Source organism: Eptatretus burgeri, chromosome 4 (genome assembly GCF_056783735.1).
Source record: "Eptatretus burgeri isolate ZD-2024b chromosome 4, Ebu_testis_v1, whole genome shotgun sequence".
In the NCBI taxonomy this organism is placed as follows: domain Eukaryota; kingdom Metazoa; phylum Chordata; class Myxini; order Myxiniformes; family Myxinidae; genus Eptatretus; species Eptatretus burgeri.
The window spans coordinates 5,797,432-5,825,222 of NC_140964.1; the positions used below are offsets into that span (position 1 = coordinate 5,797,432).

At 45.3% G+C, this 27,791-nt stretch overlaps 1 protein-coding gene across 1 annotated transcript in view; it reads left to right on the plus strand.

Moving 5' to 3' along the window:
* LOC147027389 (double-stranded RNA-specific editase 1-like) overlaps positions 1–27,791 on the plus strand; it is a 266,163-nt gene that overhangs the window by 145,954 nt on the left and 92,418 nt on the right. The window contains exons 2-3 of the mRNA XM_085876748.1: positions 13,749–13,820; positions 14,277–15,415. Coding sequence (XP_085732874.1) covers positions 13,749–13,820; positions 14,277–15,415 — 1,211 coding nt within the window. The remainder of the gene's footprint in view (positions 1–13,748; positions 13,821–14,276; positions 15,416–27,791) is intronic.

Genomic DNA, 27,791 nt, shown 5'->3' on the forward strand with positions numbered 1-27,791 from the left:
GAAAATGAGCCACATCTCCATGCAGCTGCAGCTGATGCTCAGACTATGCAGGTAAAAAATCTCATTTGAGTCTCTCTCAGCAACCGCTCATTGGACACAAAGTCTGACCAGCGATAGCCAAAGATTCTCCGAAGAGACCTGGTACCAAAGGAATTGAGTCTCTGCCTCAGATCCTTGGTCAGAGTCCAAGTCTCACATCCATAGAGCAAGAATGGAAGCACCAAGGACCTGAAAACTCAGACTTTCATCCTCCCGCACAGGTACCGGCAGCACCACACCCCATGATCCAGTGAATCCATGACTCCCCAGGCCCACCCAGACGTCTGTTGACCTCTGGCTCACAGCCAGCAGAGACATGAATGTCACTGCCAAGGTAAGTGAATCACCCCGTGACCTCATCATCTTCGCCACAAACAGGCACAGACAGGACAGCAGCATCCAAGATGTCATTGAAAACCTGGATCTCAGTTTTCACCCAGGAAACCCGTAATCCCAGCGGCTCCGACTCCTCATTCAGCACCTCGAGGGCCCCCAAAAGGATACCCAGGGTCTCCGAAAAGATGACTGCATCATCTGCGAAATCAAGGTCAGAGATCGTGACATTCCCAACGATGCCCCGCATCTTGATCTCTCTGACATCCTCCCCAGAATCTAGTCCATACAAGTAATGAAAAGTGTGGGGGCCAATACACACCCCTGACGAACTCCAGAAACAACTGGAAATAAGTCAGAGATGGTACCACCACATCTAACAGCACTCTTAGTACCAGAGTAGAGTTCAAACATCAGATCGAACAGTTTTGGTGCACCCCACGAAGACCAAGAATCCTCCAGAGGACATCCCGATTCACTGAATCGAACGCTTTACAGAGATCAACATCAGCTGCAAGCAGCCCCTGCCGAAACTCTTGTCTGCGTTTGGTGAGGACCCGAAGAGCAAGGATACAATCAATCGTTGACCTCTTTGGTGTAAAGCCTGACTGCTCTGGACGCTGGTGCTCAAGCAGATGGTGGGGAACCCCGTCAAGAATTGTCCAAGCAAAGACCTTTCCTGGTACTAAGAGCAGGGTCACCCCTCGGTTGTTGCTGCAGTTCTGGCAATCATCCTTCCCTTTCCAGAGGTGGACAGCAAGGCCCCTCTTCCAGTCAGTTGGGATGATGTCTGTGTTCCAGGCAGAGAACAAAACTGCATGCAACGACATGAGTACAGCACTTCCACCAGCCTTGAGAAGTTCAGCATGGATGCCACAGATCCCAGGGGCTTCACCCCATTTCAACTGGTTCATCGCAGCTTTGTGTTTCCACAAATGAAGGTAGACCACATTTGATTGGAGGGTCATCAATCAGGATAGTAACACCTCTGACATCCAACTTGACGCCTCGTGGATTAGCCTGGTACAGCCGCTCAAAGTAACCGGCCCAGCGGGCCTTGACTTCAGACTCCTCTGTCAACAGCCTCCCACCCTCTGCTCGAACTGCAGTGCACCGAGGGATGGGCTTGGATGAACGTAATGCGTGAATTCCCCTGTAAGCGGGACGAGAATCACTTGACCACAGGTGATGCTCTACCCCCTCACAGATTCCTCGCACATAGGTCTCCTTGTCCACACTTAGTGCACATAGTTTTATATCTCAGCTCTGTACAGCTCAGCTCTGCCATGCAGCTATGCCCTGCAACTCTGATCAATGGTAACCAGTCTCCATTGAGAGACAAAATTCATCTTCGCTTCTTCATTTCTTCGATGAGTTCCAAGACATCCACTGGCAACATCAAGGACGGTGGTCTTGAAGGCACTCCACAACTCTTCAGGATCCCCCAAAGCATCCAGACCCGCCAAATCTCCCCTCATCCTGATTGCAAACTCCTCAGCTACCCTCGCATCTTTGAGTTTGTCAACCTCCAGCCTAGACTGGGATGGTACCATTCTCCTGGATTTCAGCTGTAACTTCAGAGTAGCTACAACAAGCCTGTGGTCAGTATTGAGGAACTGAGCATTCCGTTAGACCCTGCAGTTCTGGATCATCCTCCAGTAACCATCAACGAGCACATGGTCAATCTCCTTTGCCAAACCACCAGAGTTGGAATACCAAGTCCAGCAATTGAGCCTGTGAGTACTGAAACCATGAACCAGCCTCCCTAAGTCCATGACTTCTTGCAAAGTCAAGGAACTTAGTGCAATTCAGGTGCACTGTTCCAGACCCATGGGGACTAACACAAACCTCATAACCATCCCTATCAGTTCCAATTGATGCATTGAAATCCCCCAAGACGAGAAGAGTATCTCGTCTGGGGCACTGATCAACCACAGACTCGAGCGTGGCGTAGAATGCATCCTTCACGGTGAGATCACTCGCCTCAGTCGGAGCATAAACAGAGACAAGGGAAATGACACCTAAGGAGTGATGAATCCTTTGTCTCATAATACGCTTGTTGACCAGTGTTACCTCTTATCATTGGAGTCAGCTTATTGGACACAGCCTCAGCAACTCCTTGGGTATGGTAACTATCAGAGCAACTAGACCAATAGTAGGTGTAACCACCCACCATTATCTCGCCGCAATCCGGTCTCTGAACCTCAGAGAGTGCTGCAATACTGATGTCCAAACACTTGAGCTCAGATGATAACAGGGACAGGTGATCATCCTCTCTTGGGGAGAGGACATTCCAGGCACCCTCCTTAATGGATCGCCTCAGGTTAATGCAAGGTGACTGCCGTCTGGTGGACGAAACCTCAGCACCACCCTGAGACACACTACTGCATTCTGACCTTGAAAGGTTACCCTGTGTTTTCCCTCCTATCATCACAGATTGGGGTGCTGAAGGCTTTGCCCCAATCCCATCATCCGGTGAGCTGACCTGCGAAGTGAAGCTGCACAGGAGAGACTCCCACGGAGTGGGTTTTCATATTTCTTTTTGCTTTTGGTATGTTTTGCGGAATGAAGGGTTTTACGGTGGCTGGAGTGCAAATCCTGCCACCAACCTCCAAATATAAAGTAACCCAACTGCTGGAGGACGCCCGCAGACGCAGTTGGGCACGAGATATGGATGGCCATTGGCTCACAAGGAGCTCCTCCGCCCTTTCACAGGTTTTGTTTTTAATCCTGCTGGGTGTCCATATCCAAACACCCTCCTCACCAGAAAACCTGGTGGGGGAGATGGTTTCATCGCTGACGACCCGACCATGCTTAGTTGCCGACAACCGACAAATCGCCGACAACCCGACCATGACAAACCCAGACTACATACCTTGTTGGCAAGGTCTCTTGACGTTCCAGCAGCAAGTTAGTATTTTAAAATTAGACACTGAGGACATAGTACCAGAACTACAAAATGGCGGCACAAGGCAGAACTTTAAATTGCTGGCGGCAAGGCAGTAGTTTGGATTGGGGGTGGCCTGGTAGTCGTTTGAATTGGTGATGGTACGGCAGAAGTTTGAATTGGTGGGAGAAAGGCCATTGTTTGAAGTGGTGGTGAGGCTGCGGTTCGAATTGGTGGTGGTGAGACCATGGTTTGAATTGGTGGTGGTGAGGCCGTGGTTCGAATTGGTGGCGGCGTGGCCGAGAACAAACATTGATTTGAATAATGGAACGTTGGGATATCTACTCATTGTCATCATCTGGTTTGTTACACAGGACTCCGAAAGCTTTTGACATGATTTCATGGTTTGTAATCATCATGTGAAAAAGAAAAAAGCAATCACTGAATGAACTGTAAATGACACGTACAAACAGAATTGGATGAGATGGCTAAATAACGTGCGTGCAGGTGTGTCGACCAACATAAACCAGCGAATACACACAGTGCGCACCTTTAAATCCTCTTCAACAGATGAACGTTCGATTCTTGGGGGGAAAATGTCCAAAACCCCAACAGGAGCAACACAGCCCATTGATAAATGGTGAAGATTGCAAAGCGTTGGACGAAACAGCAGCAGCAACATATTCTGGGAATGTTAACAGGGCCATTATGAGCTCCTGTTACGGTTTGTCACAGCCATGTGAGCAAAAGGTGTTTAATAGATTACCTGTGCATTAAATCTGCTGCAGTTTTGCTTGCGTGTTGTCCTTGGCATGTGTTTCCTTGTTAACCCTTTCCTTTGTGTCCGCATCTTAACCCCCCGTAACCCGCCTTGTTAGCTTTTACATAATCTTGTGTTGGACCACATTGTGTTCCCAACTGAACCCTTGGATGATGCGTGTTGGGGAATTTCGGTTCAAATCCCGTGTACCATGTACGTTTGTCCGTTGTCTGCTGATGTCTTTGGAATTTATGTATATACTATATAGGGAAGTGACATGCCACGAAGTTCATCCAACCCTCATGATGTGCTCGTTTTGAGATGCGCTGGCTTCCCTGGGAAGTAACCATCCATTATTTTTTTTGTCCCTCCCAAACACGCTCCTGACCGTGCCGTTACCTCTCCTCCATAAGTTTGTTTAAACCATTTGAAAAGCCATTTTTTACAGGTTTATCAAATTTGATCCAAGGCTTAACAGCAGCTCTTGTTAAGTCATTGAACCAATTATAAATAATCAGGTGGATTGGGATTTTCATCCTCTCTTCCGAATGTTGGCTTTTTCGTATCACATCAATTACTGGAAGTTGAAATATTTTTGTATTTTATAACGTCAAGTCTCATGGAAGAGCAAGGTGGCGGAGGGTATAAAACTGTCAGTGGGGCAACAGTTGCACGCAATGAACAGGAAAAGAGAGTATCGGAGCCGACTGCTTCAGTGGGGATCATCTCCGCTACTTGGAGTGTCCTTGGTTGGGGCTCACGGTTCCTACAAGGCTTGTGTGCTCTGGTCAGGCCGTCCAATGCTCTGGTGCTTCCAAGCAGCAAGTGCATGTGTTTCCCACGGTGAGGCTGACATGAATCCAAAAGGAATGCTTTGCACAGCGACGCCAAAGAAAACGCCGTTTCTCAGCATCATTGTGCGACACTCATCTTGCAACGTCTTCTTCAGCTTCTGCTTTGTCATCTGGTTCACAATCACCTTCATTGATAAAGTTAACTTCACCTGCCTATACTGCTCACTTCACCGCCAAGCCCATCATCACGTGCTTGGTACCGTGTCTCATTGTACCTGCGTACTGTGACTGCCGCCCTGGTTTGAGAATTCAAAAAATGTGAGCTGATGCTTTTTGAGAACTGTTTTGTGAAGTGTGTGTGTGTGTGTGTTTAGCAATCTGTTTAAGGTAATCTGGGTAACTGGGTTAAAATGTGTGAATTGTAACTAAAGAGTGGGTTTCCCACCACCATCATTCTGGTCGTGTTTCCCCAGTATTTTGTTATTTTTTAGGCTTCTGCTCATAAGTTATAATTGTGCTTCACATTTGATCTTGGGGAGGCTGGAAGAATGGCCTAGAGGTACACACATTCTCCACAAAGCCGTCTAGCCTGGATTTGAATCCTGACCCAGCTATAAATGGCGGTGCTGGTGTTTCACAGACCAGATGAATCATCAATTTGTGTGCCGTCCCTCAGAATGGATGTTAAACTTGGCGTTCCGTTCTCAGCATTAGTTTCGTAGGTGTTAAGGATCCCACGGTGTCCTTCGCGAAGAGTAGGCGAGCTATCGCCATCACCATGAACAAATTACAAATTCCTCCATTAGTAATGGGAAGACCACTCTTTGATTTCCCGTCACCATCGTCACCTCCACAAGCAGGCATGGAAACATCGTCATCATTGTCATCATCATCACCATCTTGTATATTATTTCCGAGTTTGTGGTTTCGTGTCGCGCTATCTTCGACTTTGTTCTGCGCTCGAGTAACGTGATATTCGGCTCACATTATCTCAAAGACCATATGAGGTGCATGGTACAAAAAAAAGTTAATAAAATGTTTCTGAAACAGTGAAATCGTATTCCACTTACTGCATTAAAGTAAAATTACTACTGATACTCTGCATCAGGTCCTTTCTCAAACACACCCACCACAACATGTCGCGCAGAGCGTGGGTTAGGCTAGTCATCATAGTTTTACAGCTGACGGTGATGATGATTACTGCGAGGAAGACAATCACAAACCACCCAGTCTCCCTCTCTCTTCTCTCTTCTCTCTTCTCTCTTCTCTCTTCTCTCTTCTCTCTTCTCTCTTCTCTCTTCTCTCTTCTCTCTTCTCTCTTCTCTCTTCTCTCTTCTCTCTTCTCTCTTCTCTCTCCATTGGTGGGGACGTGGCTAACCACCCAGTATAACCCTTGCTAATAAATTGCTTTGGCAGCACCGACGCTCTGGAACAGAGCATCAGGAAGTACAGTAGTATTCCATTTGGAGGGATGATATGGGAAAAAATGGCCGCCCATTCAAATGTGTACATGATGACAAGCTCATAAACTGCTGCAGAGTGGTCATAACGTTTAAAAACCACACCTTTTATTTTCGAGTGTTTTCTGAACGACCAACACTTAAAAAGATGCCAGAATACTTCGCTAAAGTCCCACAATTAGAGATAGCAAAAAGCCAATTTGTACTTCTTCTTCTTCTTCTTCTTCTTCTTCTTCTTCTTCTTCTTCTTCTTCTTCTTCTTCTTCTTCTTCTTCTTCTTCTTCTTCTTCTTCTTCTTCTTCTTCTTCTTCTTCTTCTTCTTCTTCTTCTTCTTCTTCTTCTTCTTCTTCTTCTTCTTCTTCTTCTTCTTCTTCTTCTTCTTCTTCTTCTTCTTCTTCTTCTTCTTCTTCTTCTTCTTCTTCTTCTTCTTCTTCTTCTTCTTCTTCTTCTTCTTCTTCTTCTTCTTCTTCTTCTTCTTCTTCTTCTTCTTCTTCTTCTTCTTCTTCTTCTTCTTCTTCTTCTTCTTCTTCTTCTTCTTCTTCTTCTTCTTCTTCTTCTTCTTCTTCTTCTTCTTCTTCTTCTTCTTCTTCTTCTTCTTCTTCTTCTTCTTCTTCTTCTTCTTCTTCTTCTTCTTCTTCTTCTTCTTCTTCTTCTTCTTCTTCTTCTTCTTCTTCTTCTTCTTCTTCTTCTTCTTCTTCTTCTTCTTCTTTTTGCCGTTCTTCCCATCGCAAAATAATATAAAACTGTAGCCCAACCTTCCTCAATAACTGCTGAAGCTATGATGGTGATTCCAACGCGAGGAAGTTACTTTGTCTCTGGGCTCGTGCACGCAACACAAAATTAAAAAAAGTAGTTCAATATTAATCGTTTTATAAGCAAATGAAAATTGAAATCGGCGACGAGTGGCATCAGCGACCCACCATCTTGGAACATCCGAGGAAGGGCTGCTCAGCTGCACTGGTTTCAGTGAACCAGCTTGTGTTCTGTTGTGGTTTCGTATGCAATCAGGAATTCCCGCCAGTTAAAAGTGACCAAAAGCATCACTTGTCACAATTAAGGGAACTCTATTTTATCTATACTAATAAAAGGGTGTGTGTGTGTGTGTGTGTGTGTGTGTGTGTGTGTGTGTGTGTGTGTGTGTGTGTGTGTGTGTGTGTGTGTGTGTGTGTGTGTGTGTGTGTGTGTATATATGTCAGTGTGTGTGTGTGTCTTCTCCATAACACCAAAACAATGAAACCTCGCAGTCTGAAACCTTGCATGCTTACTAAGAAAACTCCAAGGAAGTGCAAGAGTGAAAATTGGCTGTTTGGGTTAATTAAAACACTCCTTTTGAAGATAATTACTGGCCTGATTTAATTATATCCTTCATCAGCCACCTTGCTGTCTGGGGTCTCAAGGTGTTTCCTCAGTCACTTCACTGGGGTTTGCAGCCTCCATGTTTTTTTTTTTTTTTGGCCTGCTCAACCTCACCTCGACTTGGAACAGGCCACAACGATTTCTTAATGATAGTTTTTTTTTTTTTCACTTTTCTCATTCATATTATTGAATGCCTGTTCACCATCGTGACAAATTGCTGGGTACATTGCAATGCTTATAAACATCCGGAGATGTCGGCGTTCATCGTTTTATTTCATTTCCGCACGTGCGATCGTCGCGACTATCTCTTAAACCAAGAAGAATTCCAAAATTTAAGCTGCAGAATCGAACTTACAAGCAGTTCTGTCTCCTCGAAGTGTTGATTTGTCCAATTCGGACACATGTGACATTTTGGGAGTCTCCTGGAGGTGTATGTTTAATATGACGGTTTGGTGATTGTCAAGGGCACCGCTTCATATTGACCGTTTCGATGGAGTGCTTGCTTGAGTGCTTATGCCACTTGTCCAGCGCTCCCCAAGCTGATTGGTTGTTCATTTTAGGAAAAAGTACACGTGGTTTCAATCTCACATTGATTACACGTACTTTTCCACCTTTGTTGGGTTCCGCGGTGCCGTGCGGCAGGTGCCTCGGGAGGTGTCTCAAAATGTGCAATTCTATTTTTACAGGGCATCGCTTTATTTAACCTTTTTGTGCATCTCCTTTTGTAATCCACCTCTCACTTCGACATCGATACATATTCAAAAATACAATAATGTCTATCCGATCAGGTGTTCGCCATGGTTGTTTTAGCTGTGAACGCAAAGAGTATAGATCGACATTTTGTGTTCTGTGGCTTGGTACATTTTTTAATTGAATTTCGCTGATTACCCATTTTATATCCTCTTTCAAAGAACGCTGTTTCAAGGTAAATCTTTGCGATTGTCATTTTTATTTACTTGATCCGTGTGTACATTTGCATGTGTGTGTGTATATAAACTGTATTACCACCATGGCATTTGGCACCGGTGTGTGTGTGTGTGTGTGTGTGTGTGTGTGTGTGTGTGTGTGTGTGTGTGTGTGTGTGTGTGTGTTTTGTTGATTGGGATCTACATATGGGGTTTCAGAACGTGTAATGGAGTCATCCCAGGGCAGGCTCAGAGTGTCCACCTTTATGTCGGTAAGGGGTCACGATTCGTGGACGAAGCTGTGAAGTTTTCTGTTCTCAAAGTTTTGTACCGAGGGCTCTCTTCAGGATCGTCGTTGAGCCCCGGACAGCTTCCAACTGTTGATCGTTTGAAGTAATATTTCCAGGGATGTTTTTTTTTTTTTTAAATATCTGTGAGGTTTTTTTACCCCGGTTAAAAATAGGTGTACCATATCCCTGTGTCGTAAGAGGCGACCAGGGTTGCGTCAGGAAGGGCATCCGGCGTAAAACATGTGCCAAATCACTATGTGGATCATATGGATGATCCGCTGTGGCAACCCCTAACGGGAGCAGCCGAAAGAAGAAGAAGAGATCTGTGAGGTTTTTTTGTTATTATTTCCGAAGCTCCAACTATCATTGGTACAACTTTGGCATTCTTCAGCTTCCAGGATCTTTTCACTTTGTTCTTGAGGTCTTATCTTGGTATTTGGTCATTTTCTTCATTTCTGCATCGTTTAGTCCAAAATCACTGCAATTAACACCTCAATTAGCAATGCCTTCTCTTTTTTTTGGACCTCAGTATGATATCGAGTCACAACGCTTTGTTTTCGATGTTCACGCTCAATGGGATCATTAGGTCGTACGTGAGCGGTACTTCCATGTTTTCAGTCCATGCTTTTGGTTAATGTTCCCACAAATATTCCAGAACCAAGATATCAAAGTTTTTGCCGATCTGCCAGCAGTTAACTTTCCAAACTCTGTTGTGTCATTGTGTGTACAATTGTTCTGACATGAATTTATTTATTTATTTTATTCGTGTTTGGTCATTAAGCATAACATGTCGCTCTCTTTGCCAACGCCACCTCCACCCTTCACCTTTCTCTTTGTTTTTTTTGTTTTTCCTCCAACCCCCCCCCCCTCCCCACTCACTCCCTCTGTCTGTCCCCTCCACATTCCCCCCTCCGAATAAAATGCAGCATTCTCCGTGTGTGTGTGTGTGTGTGTGTGTGTGTGTGTGTGTGTGTGTGTGTGTGTGTGTGTGTGTGTGTGTGTGTGTGTCTTTCTCGCTCTCGCTCTCGCACCTCTCCCTCCCGCTTTGTATAGTAACGTTTTGTGAAGTATTGCTCTCCCCACCACTACCTCCCTTCCTCGCCCTTCTCCCCTTCCTAGCTTCCCCCTTCTTCACCCACTCCCCTCCCCCTCTCTCTTTCCCTGTCTCTTTCTCCACCCCCCCTCCCCCTCCCCCTCCCCTTCACACCCCCGTCAGTGAAGCGACGGGCTGTATTTGTGAGTATTAAATAAGATTTTGATAGGTTTAACAATGTTATTATTATTGTTTTATTATTGTTTGGCTTTCGGCAGTTAGGTTTCAACTCTATCGTAGTTGCCTGGTGTTAAGCGACTCTGTCTGTAAAGCATGAGTCACATTTGCTCTACAGCGAGGATACGGCAGCCGTATGCCCTCTGAATTGACAGAAACGTGCGGCGGCCGCAGAGTTTCTGAGGTGGCCTCAGGGTGGCCCTACGCCGTATGGCTATATTTTACAGGCCGTAGGGGTCTCCGTGGAATTAAAGCGTGGAGTTATAACTTTTTTCATTTCTAAGTTGGCCGTAGCAATTCGACAAGCCCGAGCCATGACGTAGATGTGTTCCATGTCGACCGTACGTAGGGCGTACGGTGGGCTTGCGTTATCCGTGCGGCTGCCGTAGGCTCTTATCAATGAAAAATGAATTTTGCCAACCCCCAAAAAATTACGGCGGCCGCACTATTTCCACGGTCGCCGTAGGGTAGTCCTAAGGCGTCCTTGTGTTCAACGTACGGTGGCCTTGCGGTCTGTGTGACTACCTGTGGGCAACGCAGGGTCGACGCACGGTTCCCCTACGCCCGCCGTGCGTCCGACGTACGACCTCTGTGGCAGTCTGCGTCGACCATGCATCCACCATGTGCTACCGATAGAGATCGGAGTATAGGTGTTTTCCACACACATCATCACATTTCATATTATATATAATTACAGCATATTATACAGTTTATACAGCACATGTATAATATTATCATATTATACAGAACATCTGTAATCCTGTATATAACCTGGTCCACAATCTATATGACAGATATGAGATATGATATACATATGAAAAAGAACTGGTATATATACCCACTCGTTACCGTCCATCTGGCCGCACGTTCGCCTTAGGGCCCCCCTGCGGCCCCCCTGCGGTCGCCTTGCGGGCACCTTGGGGCTACCTTGAAAATCCTATGGCCGCCGCAGCGACGCCCTAAGGTCACCGTGCGACATCAAATCAAAGACCGTATGGCAACCCCACGTTTTCGGTCTCCACAATTTCTATACACCCCGTGTGGCTCCCTGAAAAATAAAAACATATGTGACTGCTACATTGTGTGACCGTGGAAATACTGTGGCCGCCCTATAATTGCTAGTGGCCGTAGATTTTTTTTTTAGACCCTACGGCCACCGAGCCAAATGTGACTGAAGCATAAGGAACATTGTTATGGACTCTGATTGTCTGGTCATTGTTATGGACTCTGTCTGTAAGGAACGTTCCACCACAATGCCACACCAAAATGTAAAATGTCAAAACATGTTGTGATGGTAAACCAGAAGAGGATTGCGGTGTCATGTTGTGGCATCATCATGTGGTGTCTGTCATTCCTTCCTTGTCTGGTTGTTTTTTTTTGAGATCTCATCCCTCTGTTTTTGCATTAATTTTTTTTTAATGTTTGTTTATTTTCTTGTGGAAGCCCCCCCCCCCTCTCTGAATGTTCCCTCCGAATCGGTCAGTGAGAATTTGACCTTGACTTTCATTCATATGTAAATAAAGTTTGTATAACTAAATAACGATACTTACGTTACGTTTTAAAATGTTCTCTCGGTTCAAACACAACGCAGGACACCTCATGTTCATCAAGGTGAGATGTTCATCTCGCTCGGTGTTTGCATTGTTTTTCAAGGTGGTTCATCAGCCTGTGAACTTGCACCTCCATCCTGAGTCATTTGTCCATCTCAAATCCGGACGTCGTGGACAAGTAATCATCACCAGCATATCGTTTAGCCAATCATTTATACGCAGGCTTGATGGTTTAGTTGATTAAAATTCACAATTATTCTCTCCGTTCCACCTCTTGGCTTCCTCATTTGCCACCATCTTGATTTTCATTGTCAGTGTCAATGCAAGAACCACTTGATTGTGGGTACTGCTTTCCAACACTGGAACCACAAACTCCTCAACAATTCTACATCTACAAGCATTATTCTGCTCACGATAGATTAAAAACCCAGGTGACATTTTAACAATCATCCTAATTGCTTACGCTCTTGCATCCAGACTTGTTTTTCTCAACTTGTTTGTTTCCTACATGTCACCCGACTGCACCTGGTATTGAGTTCCACGTTTTCACGTTTGCTGCCCGTGCAAGCCGCCACGTACCGGGTCCGTCCGCGTGCAGAGCCCCGACTCGTCGAGGGATTGTTTTATCCGCTACAAGCAAGATTCCCAAGGTTCAGGAAACTCGTGATTCAGCTCTCCTTACCTTGGTGATCAGGTGTGCGCATGACCCGTTGACCCCGGTTTTTATCGCTACGTTCACATCGAGAGCTGAACTTCTACAAAGCCCGTAATTGAATAAAATGTCAAATGATTTAAAGTAAAAATTGCAATCATCACGAACCTAATTTTCATACCACGGTGGCACCTGTATATTCAAGGAGATAGTTTGCGCTGCCACAGTTTGCTGAAAACCTGCATTTTTGTGACTCGACGTTCTGCCAAGAACCACTTTGTGGTCTCGGCTTCATCACGTCCCTGTTTTTTGTACTAACTTTCTTGGACCAGCCGTCACGTTCCTCTCCCCGAATATAAACCTTGCCTCTGGAGGAACAACTCGGCTTGCCATCGGAGCTGGGATGAGTTCATTGAATTGCTGGTTATTTATTTATTTATTTATTTATTTATTTATTCATTCATTCATTCATCACACTTCCTCGACTTTGAATAAAGCATTTCATGGCTTTGCTTCACTGTTGAGCACTCGTGAATAATAATTGTGCTGTCGCTTTGCAAAAGGGGTGCATGTAGTATCACCGTTTAATGACGACACTGGCTTCCCTGAGTTGATTTCCATCGAACACAAGTGTTACACGTCGGGTCAGGTGATCTCATTTGCAGCCTTAAGTGGTTGTATTAAACAAATGAAAGCAACAGCTTTTCCTTTCTCAGATACAGTAGGTGTTTGAAATGCATCATTGTGGAAAGAGATCCAGATCAAAGGAGCATCAGACTGGAGCAATGGCCTATCATCACAGGGTTTGTCGTTCCCACGCTTGCTTGATTCGAGATATTTCCCCCATTGACTTGTGGGAAATGCCAAAGTAGTTGACATTCGAAGAGCTCATCACTCTGGGGTGACCCGGTCGGCCTGTGCACACCATAACTCTTTCATATTTTTGTGCCAAGAGGCAGATCTCCAAGTAGGCCTGCCTCTGCTTGTGGTTCGTTTGCAAGCGATCTCGTTCGACGGTACAATTCCAGCATGGTGTCTTTTGTGGTAACATGACGTACGAGGAAATTCGGATCCATCAATGTCCCTTGTAGCTCGTCTCCGGGCCATCGATCTGATCAAAATGACACGACGCGGTGCCAGCATCGGGTACAGGGCTGCATCGTGGGGCGTGTCGGCGTTAAGCCTGTTGTCTCATCCGTATTTGTGTGGATCTAAAATATACCATGGCATCTTCCACAAGTGAAGGTCCTGATGCTGGTGGCCCCGAGGCCACATAGACCGCGTCAATCAAATTGATGAAATATAGACTTCAAGCTCCGGGTGAGCAAAGGGTTTGCAAACGTTGATCGGAAGCAAATATTTCCATGGATTTGTCGTGTGAAATGATTGAGTAAAAGTAACAGTACAGTATCTCGTGAAGGTAACATCGTGCACGGTGTTTGTCGTTCGCAGGGAAGGTTCAGTCATCGTCTCCGATGGCCTTGCACTCCCTCCAGGCGGATGAACAGGACGAAGAGAACATGAGTAAGAAGCGCATGATTACCTTCCCACCGGCCAGATGATTCTTCTGCTAACTACTCCAGTCGGGGAGGGATAAGGTTACGAAGGGTTTGCCTTCACAAAACTCCTTTACTTATGACGGCGACTGTGTGTTTATTCGTGACTTGTCCCAACAACATGGAAACCTGAATCTCGTGACCCATACTTCATTAAGGTGCATAAATTCTTGAAATGCTTCCTTTCGAACTAAATCACGAAGCAGGTATCGGTGATAAACCGTGTAGAATTGGTTATAGTGGAGCTTGGAATGAGTCAATTCAGCAGGGAGGGATCACAATTGAGCTGCACTATTTCAGATCATGTCTCGCTGTCCGTGGCACGGGCGGTGACCGTGAGGAGACTCGACATGATACACATATTTCTCATAAAGTAATTTTATGAAAGTGAAACTTATCGTCCTGTTGGATTTTGCCTTTGCAGGTTCGGGTTCTGTCAAAGAGAACGTCTCTTTGTCAGACCAAGAGGACTTGCCACCACCACCAGCTAAGCCCTGGCCTTCCCATTTCTTCTCGACCCTAAAACGAGCTCTGGATCACGAGAGACATAAGCATGGCTCGGTCTATGCGCGAAGAGCAGAGAGGTGTGCGTCCGAGTTGTGGGCCTGTCCGAAGCGTAGACGTCAATCCGGAATGTCACCGCCACTCAGGAACGCCGTCTCTCAGCTGCACGCGTTACGCCCTGGGCTGGAGTATCGGCTGGAGGCACGCACTGGTCCTCTGCATGCCCCGCAGTTTGTCTTCACTGTGGAAGTGAATGGAGCGACGTTTCGTGGTGTGGGGCCCACCAAGAGGCAGGCAAAACTCACTGCAGCACGTCGGGCCCTTCACTCTTTCATCCAATTCCCGAATGCATGGGAAGTACACCGTGCAATGGGTGCCACCACTCCAGCCTTTCACCCTGACTTCACTGCTGATACACATGATGAAGTCTTTCCTTCGGACAACAACGAAGACTTTATTGATATGACTCAGGCTGCCTCCACAATCACTACCCCCTGTAGTGATCCCTCAGCTAATGTGTTGTCCTCTTCAAAAATGTCCTATGACATTGGAGTGCTTACTGCCCTAGTTTACAATGGTCCACATCACAGGGACAACAGAGAGACAGTGACTCATCAGGAAGCATTATGTTCCAAGTTATCAGACACAGTACCTTCAGCGCACGAACTTTCATCGCAACCTTCAATCTCCACAAGCTTGCAAGGGTTGCTCTCCTCACCAATACCATCACTATGTGACCCGCCTGTTAAGCTATGTTCCTGGGAAGCACCGTGGCCTCAGCGCACGGATGGGCAACTTGCAGGACCGGTTGCTGGTTTGGACTCATTGCGACCCGGTCTGCGCTATGAAGTGGCTCCAACTTCTTCGCACAGCAGTCAAGCACGACACAACACAGTGGTCACAGTTGCAGTTGAGGGACGGACATTCCGTGGGACAGGACGGTGTCGGCGACAGGCAAAGGCCAGGGCGGCACAGGCTGCTCTTCGGACACTCTTTGGTCTCAGTGTTCCAAGGGTATCATGGAGAGGGATGAGGACCACTCACAAGCAGCTTTCCAAGGTATGACTGAACCGGAGTACAATTACAACCCCCTTTTTGTCAGGCTTAAACATTGTGCTATTTTAGAGTTGATACAGTTCCGGTATTTATCCGGTATAAAACATACAATATTTTGGAGTTGATACAGAAGTATAATGCAAGAATGCAAAATTAGAGGAGCATTTTGTTGATTAGCAACAACAATCCAAACCAGATGAAACGAGAAGGGCACTCGGTGGAGAGCATACCTCCACCACGTAATACCTGATCCACGAGAACATATCGGGCCCAATACGTTTTTGACTATCCTGCTATATATCCTTTTTGGCCCGATCTCTCTATGGTGAAGAATAACTTTGAAAATTAAATAATTCTCATACGCAGATCCGGATTCAAATCTTCACTAAAACCAAACCAATTAGTCATAGTCACAAACTCAACGTGTCCACCAAATTTCATCCGGATCCGTCCGTCACTTTTTTTGGAAATTGCTCGTCGAGCAAGGAATTGCCGGAATAACTTTGTCATATCTCCATGATCTCTGAAAAAACAAAGACCTGTACTTTGATCTTTCAAGGTCACCAGATTTGCCTTGACCTTGTGACTTCGAACAGTGACAAGCTACGCATGCTCGAGATCAAACCTCCCTGGAATGAAACCAATAACGACGAATTTACAACACTTGAACTTTGTTGCCATGGAAACCGGAAGTAGCTGAACCGAATTTCATCATTTTTGGCAAATAATAGGACACTCGCACCAAGATACCACGTGCCAAATTGGAAGTCAATCGGGATCGAAATGGCGTTTTTATCGCAATTTGAAAATTTTGACCCTCCCTCCCCTGATATTCGACCCCCGACCGCTAAGAAGGGTGTTGGTGTGACATCCCCCAATGAGACATATGGTTGGATGCAGAATTGGAAGATGCACATTTTGGATTTAGTTTGAAGTCGATACGACCATTTTAGCGGACGTTATCGCGAAAATAAGAATTTCGGTTTTTCGGTGACCTTGACCTTGACCTTTGATCTTGATTCACCAAAAACGACAAGTGTCTAAGTTGGTCCATGGCCGACGTCTGTACCCAGTTTGGTCATGATCGCTGAAACGGTGTGGCTGCTCCAGGGTAAACAAACATACAGACAGTCAGACAGACACACACACACACAGAATGGCACACACAACCAACCAACAAGATTGCCGAAATCCAAAGGATTCCGGCAATTAATGAAAAATCACTCACAGAGTGACACCAGGTGATGCGGAACGTCACTCGGTGGAGCGCATCCCTCCGCCAGGCTGAACAGTTTAAATTCTGTATCCCACTGATCCGTCGGACCTGAATCCGGACCGTCACCAAAATCAAATCGGCTTGTTCTTTTCACCGAACCAACTCTTCCACCTCGTGGTGTCACAAGTCGTCCACAACTTTCAGAGATATTCTGCTATACATAGTTTTTGCCCCCATTTCTCAATGGTGAAGAATCACTGAAAAAAAGATTCTCGTATCCGGATCCGGATTCGAATCTTCATCGAAACTGTACTAAGTCGTCCTTTTCACACTCCCAACCTGTCCACTAAGTTTCTGCGGAATCCTTCCATAACCTTCTGAGATATTGTGCTATACTGTATGTCCTTTTTGGCCCCATTTCTTCATGGTGAAGAATGACTTGAAAAATTCTCGGATCCTGTTCCGGATTCAGATCTTCACCAAAATGAAGTGTCGCTGTCCTTGACCAGTCACCTGCACACACAAAAAAATTCACGATTGTTTCAAAACTGTGGCCAAAAATCGTGTGACAGACAGACAGACAGACAGACAGACAGACAGAGAGCGGTGAAAACATAACGTCCTTCACCTTTGGTGGCACAGGTAATAATCATTCATGACCCCATGAATTTCCGCAGCGTTGATCAAACCGAGCAAGTCGCTGAGTTTGAAAATCAAAATGTTTCCAAAGTGAGGAAGATGCAATGTGGATAAATTTATCCAAAACTTGCTCTCAAACCTGACTTCAATTATATACCTCATTTACTGTTTGCAGAAACGGAGGGATTCATGTCACAACTTTAATTACTGGACTCTTTCACACCACTTTCCGGAAACTTTTCCATTGACTAAATCACTCGTGCATAACTACAACCGAGTGATGGCTGATATAAATGTCTGATCACGGAAAAGAAGTCCCGATTCACAGGCATCCAAGTTACAGTTCCGAGGTGTCGAGCCCCGTGCTCCAGGTATCCAGCCAAAGTATCGGAATTGATTTGAAACCGTTCACAGGTGTCAAGTTAGTATGAACTGTTTGAACTCGGTTTGCTGCCATTTCATAGGTGCCGTGTCCGAATCCCACTTCAGAGGTGTCAGGGTCCCAATTCCATTTCTGAGGTTCAGAATCAGAGTCCCGTTTCCAGTTCTGGGGCTCAGTGGAGTTGTCCCAGTGTAAGCTCTGGGGCTCAGCATCCAAGTCCTGGTTATAGTTCCAAGACTAAACATCCGATACCTGGTCCCAGTTCTGAGGCTCAGCGTCCAAATTCCAGTTCCGAAGCAGAGAGTCCCAGTCCCAGTTCCAAGAGGAAGAATCCCAGTCCCAGTTCCGAGAGGCATAGTCTCAGTCCCAGTTCCGAGAGGTAGAGTACCAGTCTCAGTTCCAAGAGGAAGAATCCCAGTCCCAGTTCCGAGAGGTAGAGTCCTAGTCCCAGTTATGAAGCAAAGAGTCCCAATTTTGAGGTGGCAAGACTGAGTGTCAGTTCTGAGGTGGCGCTTCAGAGTCTTAGTTCCGAGGCGGCAAGTCAAAGTCTCAGTTCTGAGGCGGCGAATCAGTCTCAGTTCTGAGGCGGCGAATCAGTCTCAGTTCTGAGGCGGCGAATCAGTCTCAGTTCCGAGGCGGCGAATCAGAGTCTCATTTCCGAGGCGGCGAGTCCGAGGTGGTGAATCTGAGTTGGCAAGTCAGGGTCTCAGTTCTGAAGTGGTGATTCTGAGTATCAGTTCCAGGGCAGTGAGTAGGAGTCTCGGTTCCGAGGCGGCGAATCAGTTTCATTTTCGAGGCGGCGAATCAGAGTCTCATTTCCGAGGTGGCGAGTCCGAATCTCATTTCCGAGGCGGCGAGTCCGAGTCTCAGTTCCGAGGTGGCGAGTCCGAGTCTCAGTTCCAAGGCGGTGAGTTGAGTCTCAGTTCCGAGGTGGCGAATCCGAGTCTCAGTTCCGAGTTGGTGAGTCCGAGTCCCAGTTCCGAGTCGGTGAGTCCAAGTCTCAGTTCCGAGTCCGTGAGTCCGAGTCTCAGTTCCAAGGTGGTGAATCAGAGTCTCACTTCCGAGTCGGCGAGTCCGAGTCTCAGTTCCGAGGCGGCGAATCAGAGTCTCAGTTCCGAGTCGGCGAGTCCGAGTCGGTGAGTCCGAGTCTCAGTTCCAAGGCGGTGAGTTGAGTCTCAGTTCCGAGGCGGCGAATCCGAGTCTCAGTTCTGAGTCGGAGTCAGAGTCTCAGTTCCGAGTCCGTGAGTCCGAGTCTCAGTTCCAAGGCGGTGAATCAGAGTCTCACTTCCGAGTCGGCGAGTCCGAGTCTCAGTTCCGAGGCGGCGAATCAGAGTCTCAGTTCCGAGTCGGCGAGTCCGAGTCTCAGTTCGAAGGCGGTGAGTCCTCGGTTGTCAGTTCCAAGGTGGTGAATCAGCCATCACTCGGTTGTAGTTATGCACGAGTGATTTGGTCAATGTAAAAGTTTCTGGAAAGTGGTGTGAAAGAGTCCAGTAATTAAAGTTGTGACATGAATCCCTCCATTTCTGAAAACAGTAAACGAGGTGCATTAACACACTCTAACACCTTCTCTTTATCTCCTTGGATTTCCATATCTACTTTGCCCTTGGAAATCGAACCGCGTTGTTACTTCACTTCATTGTGACCTGTTTGCCATATTTAATAAATAAATAAAAATACCTTTAACCTTCTCTTCTCGTCATGTTCCCATGGACTTCCTCCCTAGTTTGGTTTCAATGTTTCATATCTTATTACAGTCATGTACCTTAAGGTAACGTGAAGCTATCCCACAGCAAGTCCTGCCTGCACCATTGCTCTGTGAATGGAGGAATGCTCCATCCAGACTCGTACTCTTCCTGAAAGTATTTCCTAATCGCAGATCTCGGGAGATCGAGGCTCGTCAACTCTGGTCTGCATTTCATCCTGTTTTCTCTGGTCCTCAATGCTGCTAAACTCATCATAACCTTTCACAACCATTCTGCCATGCTGAGTCTCCCGAACCAAATGAGAAATGGTACCTCAACTAAAGCATAAACGTCTGGTTCCTACAGACATGCTACAGGAATCATGACGTTTAATAATACAGGTTTAGTCTTGCCTCGTTTTCAATTGGTACCCCGCACACATGAAGCAAAAAGCGGGGTTAAGCAATTGGTTCGTATCTGTCCATCCGTCTTTCGTCGATGTTATCAGTTTATGATCGAGGAACAACTTTTTTCAATCGAATGTTATATTGTGAACATGAATCGCTACATGAATAGAAAGACGTCTTTCTCTTGACCGTACTTTGTCTCTGAATTAGAGCCAATCACACACGCACAAAGAGGAGTGAGATTATATTTTCACTCTGTCAGCTTGCCTGGCAGATAGTCAACTGAAATTGAAAACAATTCCAAACAGGAAACTTACTGTTTTAAGGATGTCACAAAGGACACAAACAACAGGCACGAATAACTAATGAAAAGTGATCGATGGGGTGATGCAATAGACGCTTGAGAAAACTACAAGGGCACTCGATAGAGCGCATTCCTCCACCACGCAATGCCTGATCCACGAGAACAAATCGGGCCCAATACATTTTTGAAATATCGTGAAAATATCGTTTTGGCCCAATCACTTAAAAAATATATATCAGATCTGGATCCGGATTTGGATTTTCACCAAAATTGAATCAATTCTTCCTTGTCACACAACCAACATGTCCACCAAGTTTCGCCAGAATGCGTCTACAACTTTTTGAGATACAGCCAAAAATGGTATCTTTTTGATATCTTTTGAAAATGGCACGATATCTCTCAATGGTGAAGAATCGCTTAACAATTCTAGTCGTCGGATCCAGATCCGGATCTTCACCAAAATTTACGCAGTTCGTCCTTGTCAAATACTGAACCTCTTCACAAAATTTTCTTCCCGATCCGTCCACAACGTTTTGAGATATCCTGCACACAAACAAACAAACAAACAGACAAACAAAGGAGAAAGCGACGTCGTGTGGAGCATGATCTTTGCAAAATCCATGAAACATCAACAATAATTGGTGGATGAATTCAGTGACCATATAAGCAACTCCTCTTCAAATTTTACCATTCCATGAGAAAATATAAGTTCATTTCTTATCCATTGCTGGGGAAACCCTGCGTTTACGAGAAGACTCGGAACAGGCAGTGGGACAAGATTTTCAATTCTGTATGCCAGGTACAAGCTATGTGGTTGGTCTATTTTTTTTTTTTTTAGCACCGAATCGACCTTGGTATTCGGTCTTGCTTCCGGTAGATCGTGTGCTGAGTGCCACATGTCTTTTCTTTTTTGCTCTTAGTCATTACCCTTCCAAATGGCACGTATGAAGGCAGATGAAGTGATAGTCTCATTGAGACTGATCGTGAGGATCATGGTTAGTACATCGGTTTCTGTTCTCCAAACTACCAGCAGATTGTCCGTTGTGTTACCTGGCATGGCAGCATGTTCTGTTTATAACACAATAGTGCGATCGTTTCCATGAGAATACTCGTGGTGGCAGAATGTGGAACACCCAGCACTACGAGGATACTTATAGTCGGCAGTCAAAGTGTTAAAATCATTTTCTTTAAACTGAACGATGTACTTGAACACTGCGTGGGGTATCATGCTCCATGAACTCTGGTATATTTTGTTATGAGTAACATTCAGTGACTCACTGTCAATACAGAGACTTAAAACTGATGCCGAATAAGAAACACTTGACATCAAATGGCTCTGCCTGAGTAAAACAACCTGGAGGAGATCCCCTTTGGTAACATGACACTCATGGTGCATCTCATCCAATCTGTGGTCACAAACACTGTCCACACCATGTCACCGCAGTCAAACAGCCAGCACAAGTCTTGCACCAAATTTCTATTCCCCGAGTGCTCTGGGACGAAAGTGGTTGAATTTGAGTGTTCTTGGATAAAATTGTTATATTCGAGAGTTATTGGGCGAAATGCCTCTTCCTGGGTGTTCTTGGACCAAATGGCTCTGCCTTAGCGAGAGCCATCTGGTCTGAGAATACTGAAAATTCTCAGACTAAGTGAGTTTGTTTCAGTGTTCTTGGAACAAATGGCTCAGCCTGAATGTTCTCTTTGTTATGTATACAGCAGCAGGGAAAATATTATTTAATATTAATATACAGGGTGAGTCAGAAGTAACGCCCGATTACTGTCAGTTGATTGTTTGTTTGCCATTTGTATTACAGTGGACAAGAAGGTAGAAATAAATGAATGACATGTTTATCTAACCATTTATTCAAGAAAAAAATGATTACGGAACTGTACCAAGCTGTTTTACTTGCAATTTTCAAAGTGCCCTCCCTCGTGATCGATGTGCAATTGCAGCCGAGCGGGCACAGAGCGGCACACACGTCTGCAGAGTTCGATATCAATTTCCTCAAACTTTGCAGTGATTTGAGCCTTCAATTCCTGAATTGTACGAGGCTTTTCACGATAAACAAGGTCTTTCATGAGCCCCCCAAAGAAAGAAATCTGGAGGTGTAAGGTCTGGGGAGCGTGCCGGCCGCTCGATCGGACCACGGCGGCCGATCCACTTTCTGGGAAAGTTTTCATCAAGCCACTGACGAACATAACGTCCATAATGAGGTGGAGCTCCATCATGCTGGAAGTAACAGTCCTGATCTTGTACCCTGGGCCAATAGAAGGTTTGCAGCATATCCAGGTAAATTTCTGCAGTGACAGATCCCTCAAAGAAAAAGGCGCCAATTATCCCTAATGGAGATATGGCTGCCCAAACTGTCACTCCAGGTAGATTTACCTCCTTCTCAACTGTCACTCTTGGGTTATTCGCAGCCCAGTGGACACAATTGTGTCTGTTAATTGTGCCATTAAGCTCAATTTGGTGCAAATTCAGTAACTTTCCAAACTCGCAGCAACAACCTGCAAAACAAAATCAAAAATAAATAAATTATGAAAATTAATAATCTGCAAGACAATTATTAACAACATGACTTCCCAGAAAGAATCTGACAGCCGAAGAAACAGAAACCGGGCGCTACTTTTGACTCACCCTGTATATTCATAAATATTATATAATATTAAGAGGGGGGAGGGAAAGAGGGTGAGGAGAGAGAGGAGGGGTGGGAGGGGAGAGAGGAAGGGTGGGGGAGTAAGAGGGGTGGGGAAGGAAAGGCAGCATAAGGGGAGGGGAAGGCAGCATGAGGGGAGGGGAAGGGAAGGCAGCATGAGGGGTGGGGAAGGGAAGGCAGCATGAGAGGAGAGGAATGTAATGCAGTATGAGAGGAGGGGAAGGGAAGGCAGCATGAGGGGAGGGAAAGGAAGGCAATATGAGAGGATGGGAAGGGAAGGCAACATGAGGGGAGGGGAAAGGAAAGCAGTGTGAGAGGAAGTGGAGGGGAAGGCAGTATGAGGGGACGGAAAGGGAATGCAGCATTACTGGATTGAAAATGCTTTCAATCGTCGGTTGTGAAAGCGAACTTGTTCCTGTTGCAGACTTTGGTTTCTTTGAATCCACATTCACAATTATTACTAATGGGTACTCTCTCTCTCTCTCTCTCTCTCTCTCTCTCTCTCTCTCTCTCTCTCTCTCTCTCTCTCTCTCTCTCTCTCTCTCTCTCTCTCTCTCTCTCTGTCTCTGTCTCTGTCTCTGTCTCTGTCTCTGTCTCTGTCTCTGTCTCTGTCTCTCTCTCTCTCTCTCTCTCTCTCTCTCTCTCTCTCTCTCTCTCTCTCTCTCTCTCTCTCTCTCTCTCTCTCTCTCTCTCTCTCTCTCTCTCTCTCTCTCCCCCCCCCTCTCTGCGGAAATTTAATAAAGGCACGAACACTGGTGTCTCCAGGCATTTATAAACACTGCGATGTAGCCAGCATCGATGTAACACACACACACACACACACACACACACACACACACACACACACACACACACACACATTTATTATTATCGATGATCAAGGCTCGTGAAAGAGCTTGAGCACAATGGAAGGGAACAAAATGGAACAGGTGAAACATAACAACAGAGTAGAAGTGAGAGTGAGAATGAGATCAAGTTGAGGTGGAGAAGGACACTTGGAGTGAAGAAGCTGCATATGTGTTGAAATGCTGCAAGAAGAGGAAGGGGAAAGTGGGAATGAAACAGAAAAGGAACAAACCAACCGACATCTAACAGACGAAAAGAGGCGAGGAAGAGAGGGGGGAAATCACAATAAACCTGGAAAGGGGAAGTGAGCAGTGAGCCTGGATTTTGGGAGTTTAACAAGAGGGTTCTGGTACCGGCTGACCATGTGCAGTTTTTGTGCACCCTGCATATAATTGGGAGGGACAGAGTCAAGAGATGGGAGAGGGTGCATGACCAAAAGGCAGCAGTAGTATACTGAGAGGCCAACAACCTGCCTGTGATGTGAGAGTAACAGACCTAGACACTCAGCTTTATCACAGGATATCATATTTGCCTTGTTGGTTGACCAAGTGAGTTGTACCTTAAAACTCCTAAGATAAGTGGGGGAGCTTAATTTTAAAGTTAAACCACTGATTACATTCAGATGAATCATGAAACCTATTACACTTATTTTGTAACCTTACAAACAAATAATTTGCTTCCGACATTGCTTTCAGAAAGTATTCAAACTCCACGACTTTCGTCTCGTTTTGTTGTGCTGCAGCCTGAATTTGAAATGGATTACATTAAAATTTTTTGTCACCGATTTCCACAAAATACCCCACAATGACAAAGAAAAAACATGTTTTCAGAAATTTTTACAAATTAATCAAAAATGAGAAGCTGAAATGGCTTGCGTCAATAAGTATTCAACTCCTTTGCTACGACGCTCCAAATTGAGCTCAAATGCATCCAATTTCCATTGATCATCCTTGAGATGTCTCTCCAACTTGATCGGAGTCCACCTGTGGCCAATTCAATTGATTGGACTTGATTTAGAAAGAAACACACCTTTCTATACAAGGTCCCACAGTTGACAGTGCATGTCAGAGCAGAAACTCTCTCAATAAATCCAAGGAATTGTCCGTAGAACTCTGAGATAGAATTGTGAAGAGGCATAGATCTTGTGAAGGGTATAAAACAACTTGCAGAGTGTTGAAAGTTTCCAAGAGGACAGTGAACCCCATCATTAGGAAATGGAAAGAATATGAAGCTACCCAGACTTTTCCTAGAGCTGGATGTCCAACCAAACCAAGCAACTGTGCAAGGACCCTTGGTCAGGAAGGTGACCAATAACTCGATGACCACTCTGACAGAACTAGAGTTCCTTGGTTGAGATGGGAGAACCTGCCGGAAGACACTAGTCTCTGCAGCACTTTGCAAATCTTGGCTTTGTAGGAGAGCAGCCAGAAGGAAGCCACTCCCAAGAAAAGGGCACATGACGGCACACCTGGAGTTTGCAAAAAGGCACCTGAAAGACTCTGACAGCATGAAGCAAAGATTCTGTGGTCTGATGAGACGAAAATTGAACTCGGGCCTGAATGCAAAGCGTGACATCTGGTGGAATCCGAGCACAGCTCATCACCAATCTAACACCATACCTGCCATGAGGCATGATGGTGGCAGCATCATGCTGTGGGGATGCTTTTCAGCGGCACGAACTGGGAGACTTAAAAAGGATACAAGGAACAATGAATGGAGTCAAATACAGACAAATCCTTGAGGAGAACCTGCTTCAGAGTGCAAAAGACCTTTGACTGCAGTGAAGATTTACATTACAACAGGACAATGACCCCAAGCATACAGTGAAAGCAACACTGGAATGGCTTCAGAACAAGAACGTGAAAGTCCTTCAGTGGCCCAGCCAAAGTCCAGACTTGAATCCCATCGAGAATCTGTGGAAAGACTTGAAGGTTGCTGTTCACCGACGCTCCCCCAAAAACTTGTCAGAGCTTCAGCAAATCTGTAAGGAAGAATGGGAGAAAAATCACCAAATCCAGATGTGCAAAGTTGATACAGATGCACCCAAGAAGACTCGAACTGTAATCACTGCCAAAGGTGCTTCGACAAAATATTGACTTTGGGGGTTGAGTACTGACACACAACATTTCATCTTTTCATTTTTAAATTATTTGCAAAAATTTCTAAAAACGTGTTCTCACTTTGTCATTATGGGGTATTTTGTGTAGATCGGTGACAATTTTTATTTTGATTTAATCAATTTTAAATTCAGGCTGAAAACACAACAAACTGCGACAAAAGTTGAGTGGTCTGAATACGTCATGGAGGCACTGTAATTTATTTTGGGTTAATTAGGCAAAGGGTTTGAAGACTTATGCAACTGAGAATCATCTGCTTTTCCCTGTCAATCAAACATATTCACATTTTATCGACTACATTTTTAGTTTTATCACTTTGGAGTAGTTTATGAAGACTCAAGATGTTAAGTTTGATTTGAAAGCATCATGAAATAAGGTCAGGTAGCATCAAAACGTGAAAACTTTGGAGGTGGGGTGAATACTTTTACAAGCGACTGTCGATGCTGAAATCGGGGAGTGGTGGAGGCATGAGAGAAGTTGTCCATGAACGCTACTGTATATGCAGAGAGGTTGAAGATCAAGGCGTGGTGCTAAACTGTATAAAAATGCTCAAGATATGTCCAGAAAGACTCCCTGATCTCATGTGTGAGATTGAGGGCTTCCATCCGATGTTGGGATAGTAAAAGCAGCGTATCCAACGTGGAATGACCAGATCTGAAACGGAATTGATGACCTGAGGTGAGTCCATTGTAGAAAAGGAAAGATTTGATGTCAACTGCAATGATCGATTCCATGATCTTGCTTATCATCGGAAGTTAAGAGGATCTGTTTTAACACCATGCTTCTGTATTGCGGTGATGTTGGCCAACTTCCACGCAGACAGAGAGAATGATCGAGTGAACAGATTATTAAATGTATGAGCAATGGCAGCAGAGCAGGTTATCGGATCAATTAGTCTGACTTCAGTGTTTTTAGACCAAAGAGCTTGACTCGAATGTTCCGAGACCAACTAGCTCCACATGAGTGTTTTTGAACCAAAGGCTCGGTGTTCCTGGACCAATACAAATGGCTGTATTGAATCTTCTTGGACCAAATAACTCCAGTTGAGTGTTCTTTCACTGAATGGCTCCACCTGAGTATTCCTGGAGTAAATGGCTTTAATTGTGTGTTCTTGGACCGTATCATTCCATTTGAATGTTATTGAACCAAATGGCTCCAACCAAGTGTTGTTGGACACGATGGCTCTCGTTAAGTGTTCTTGGATGAAATGGCTTTAATTGAGTGTTATATTTGAGTGGTCTTGAACCAAGTGGTTCCAACCGAGTGTTCTTGAATCAAATGACTCTGTTTGCTTGTCCATAGACCAAATTGCTGCACTCTGTTTTTGAACTCTCTTGTTTGCATGTTGTGTGCTGCAAAATGGTGCAGTAAAAGGTGCTGACGAACTCGTTATTGTCCAGACGATTTCTGTCATTCAGCCTCAGCTTGGGATCCCTTGATCCCATGCTGTCTACAGCTGTTTCGCTCCAGCAGTAAGCAAGCCATAAGCACTTTCGAGCATCGTGCACCCAAGACGCCTCTTTGTCCGGGTACCAATTTAACGTGAACTCGTGCCGTGCTTTGTGGTAATTCGCTGTCACTTCCAATCCAGCCATGTTCGCCACATGCACCATGTGCGCCGCATTCCCATGTGGCTCCGGGTTTTGCACAATGCTTTGCAATATGGCGTATTCACCATCACTGTGACAAAGAATTATGACGGAGAAACGCTTTGTGCTTAAACTACCTGCCTGTAATAGTTTTGTGCCAAATATTATGACTGGTTTGGTGTCTGTGCATCCTGTGCCAACAATGCTCACTGAAGATTCCCCAGCTTCATCTCCCATCCAACATCCGGTGTACTTATCGATGAAACAAATGCCCGACCCATGAACCACCAACCTGACGGTTGTTAATGGGCTCAGGAATCAAATCCAGATGAGATATCTCAAGGGTAAGAGGGCTAACCTGTGCCTTGTCCGATCGGATACAGATTTGCAGTCATGTTCATGGTGTCATTGTAAATTGGAAAAAAATTACAAATTTTTATTCTTGTTTATTTCAATCCTAGAGGTTGATGTGGTAACATGGTGACACTTGGCTACGTGCTATGTCTCTGTTGTAAGCTGTATGGGGTGATCGGAAGTTGC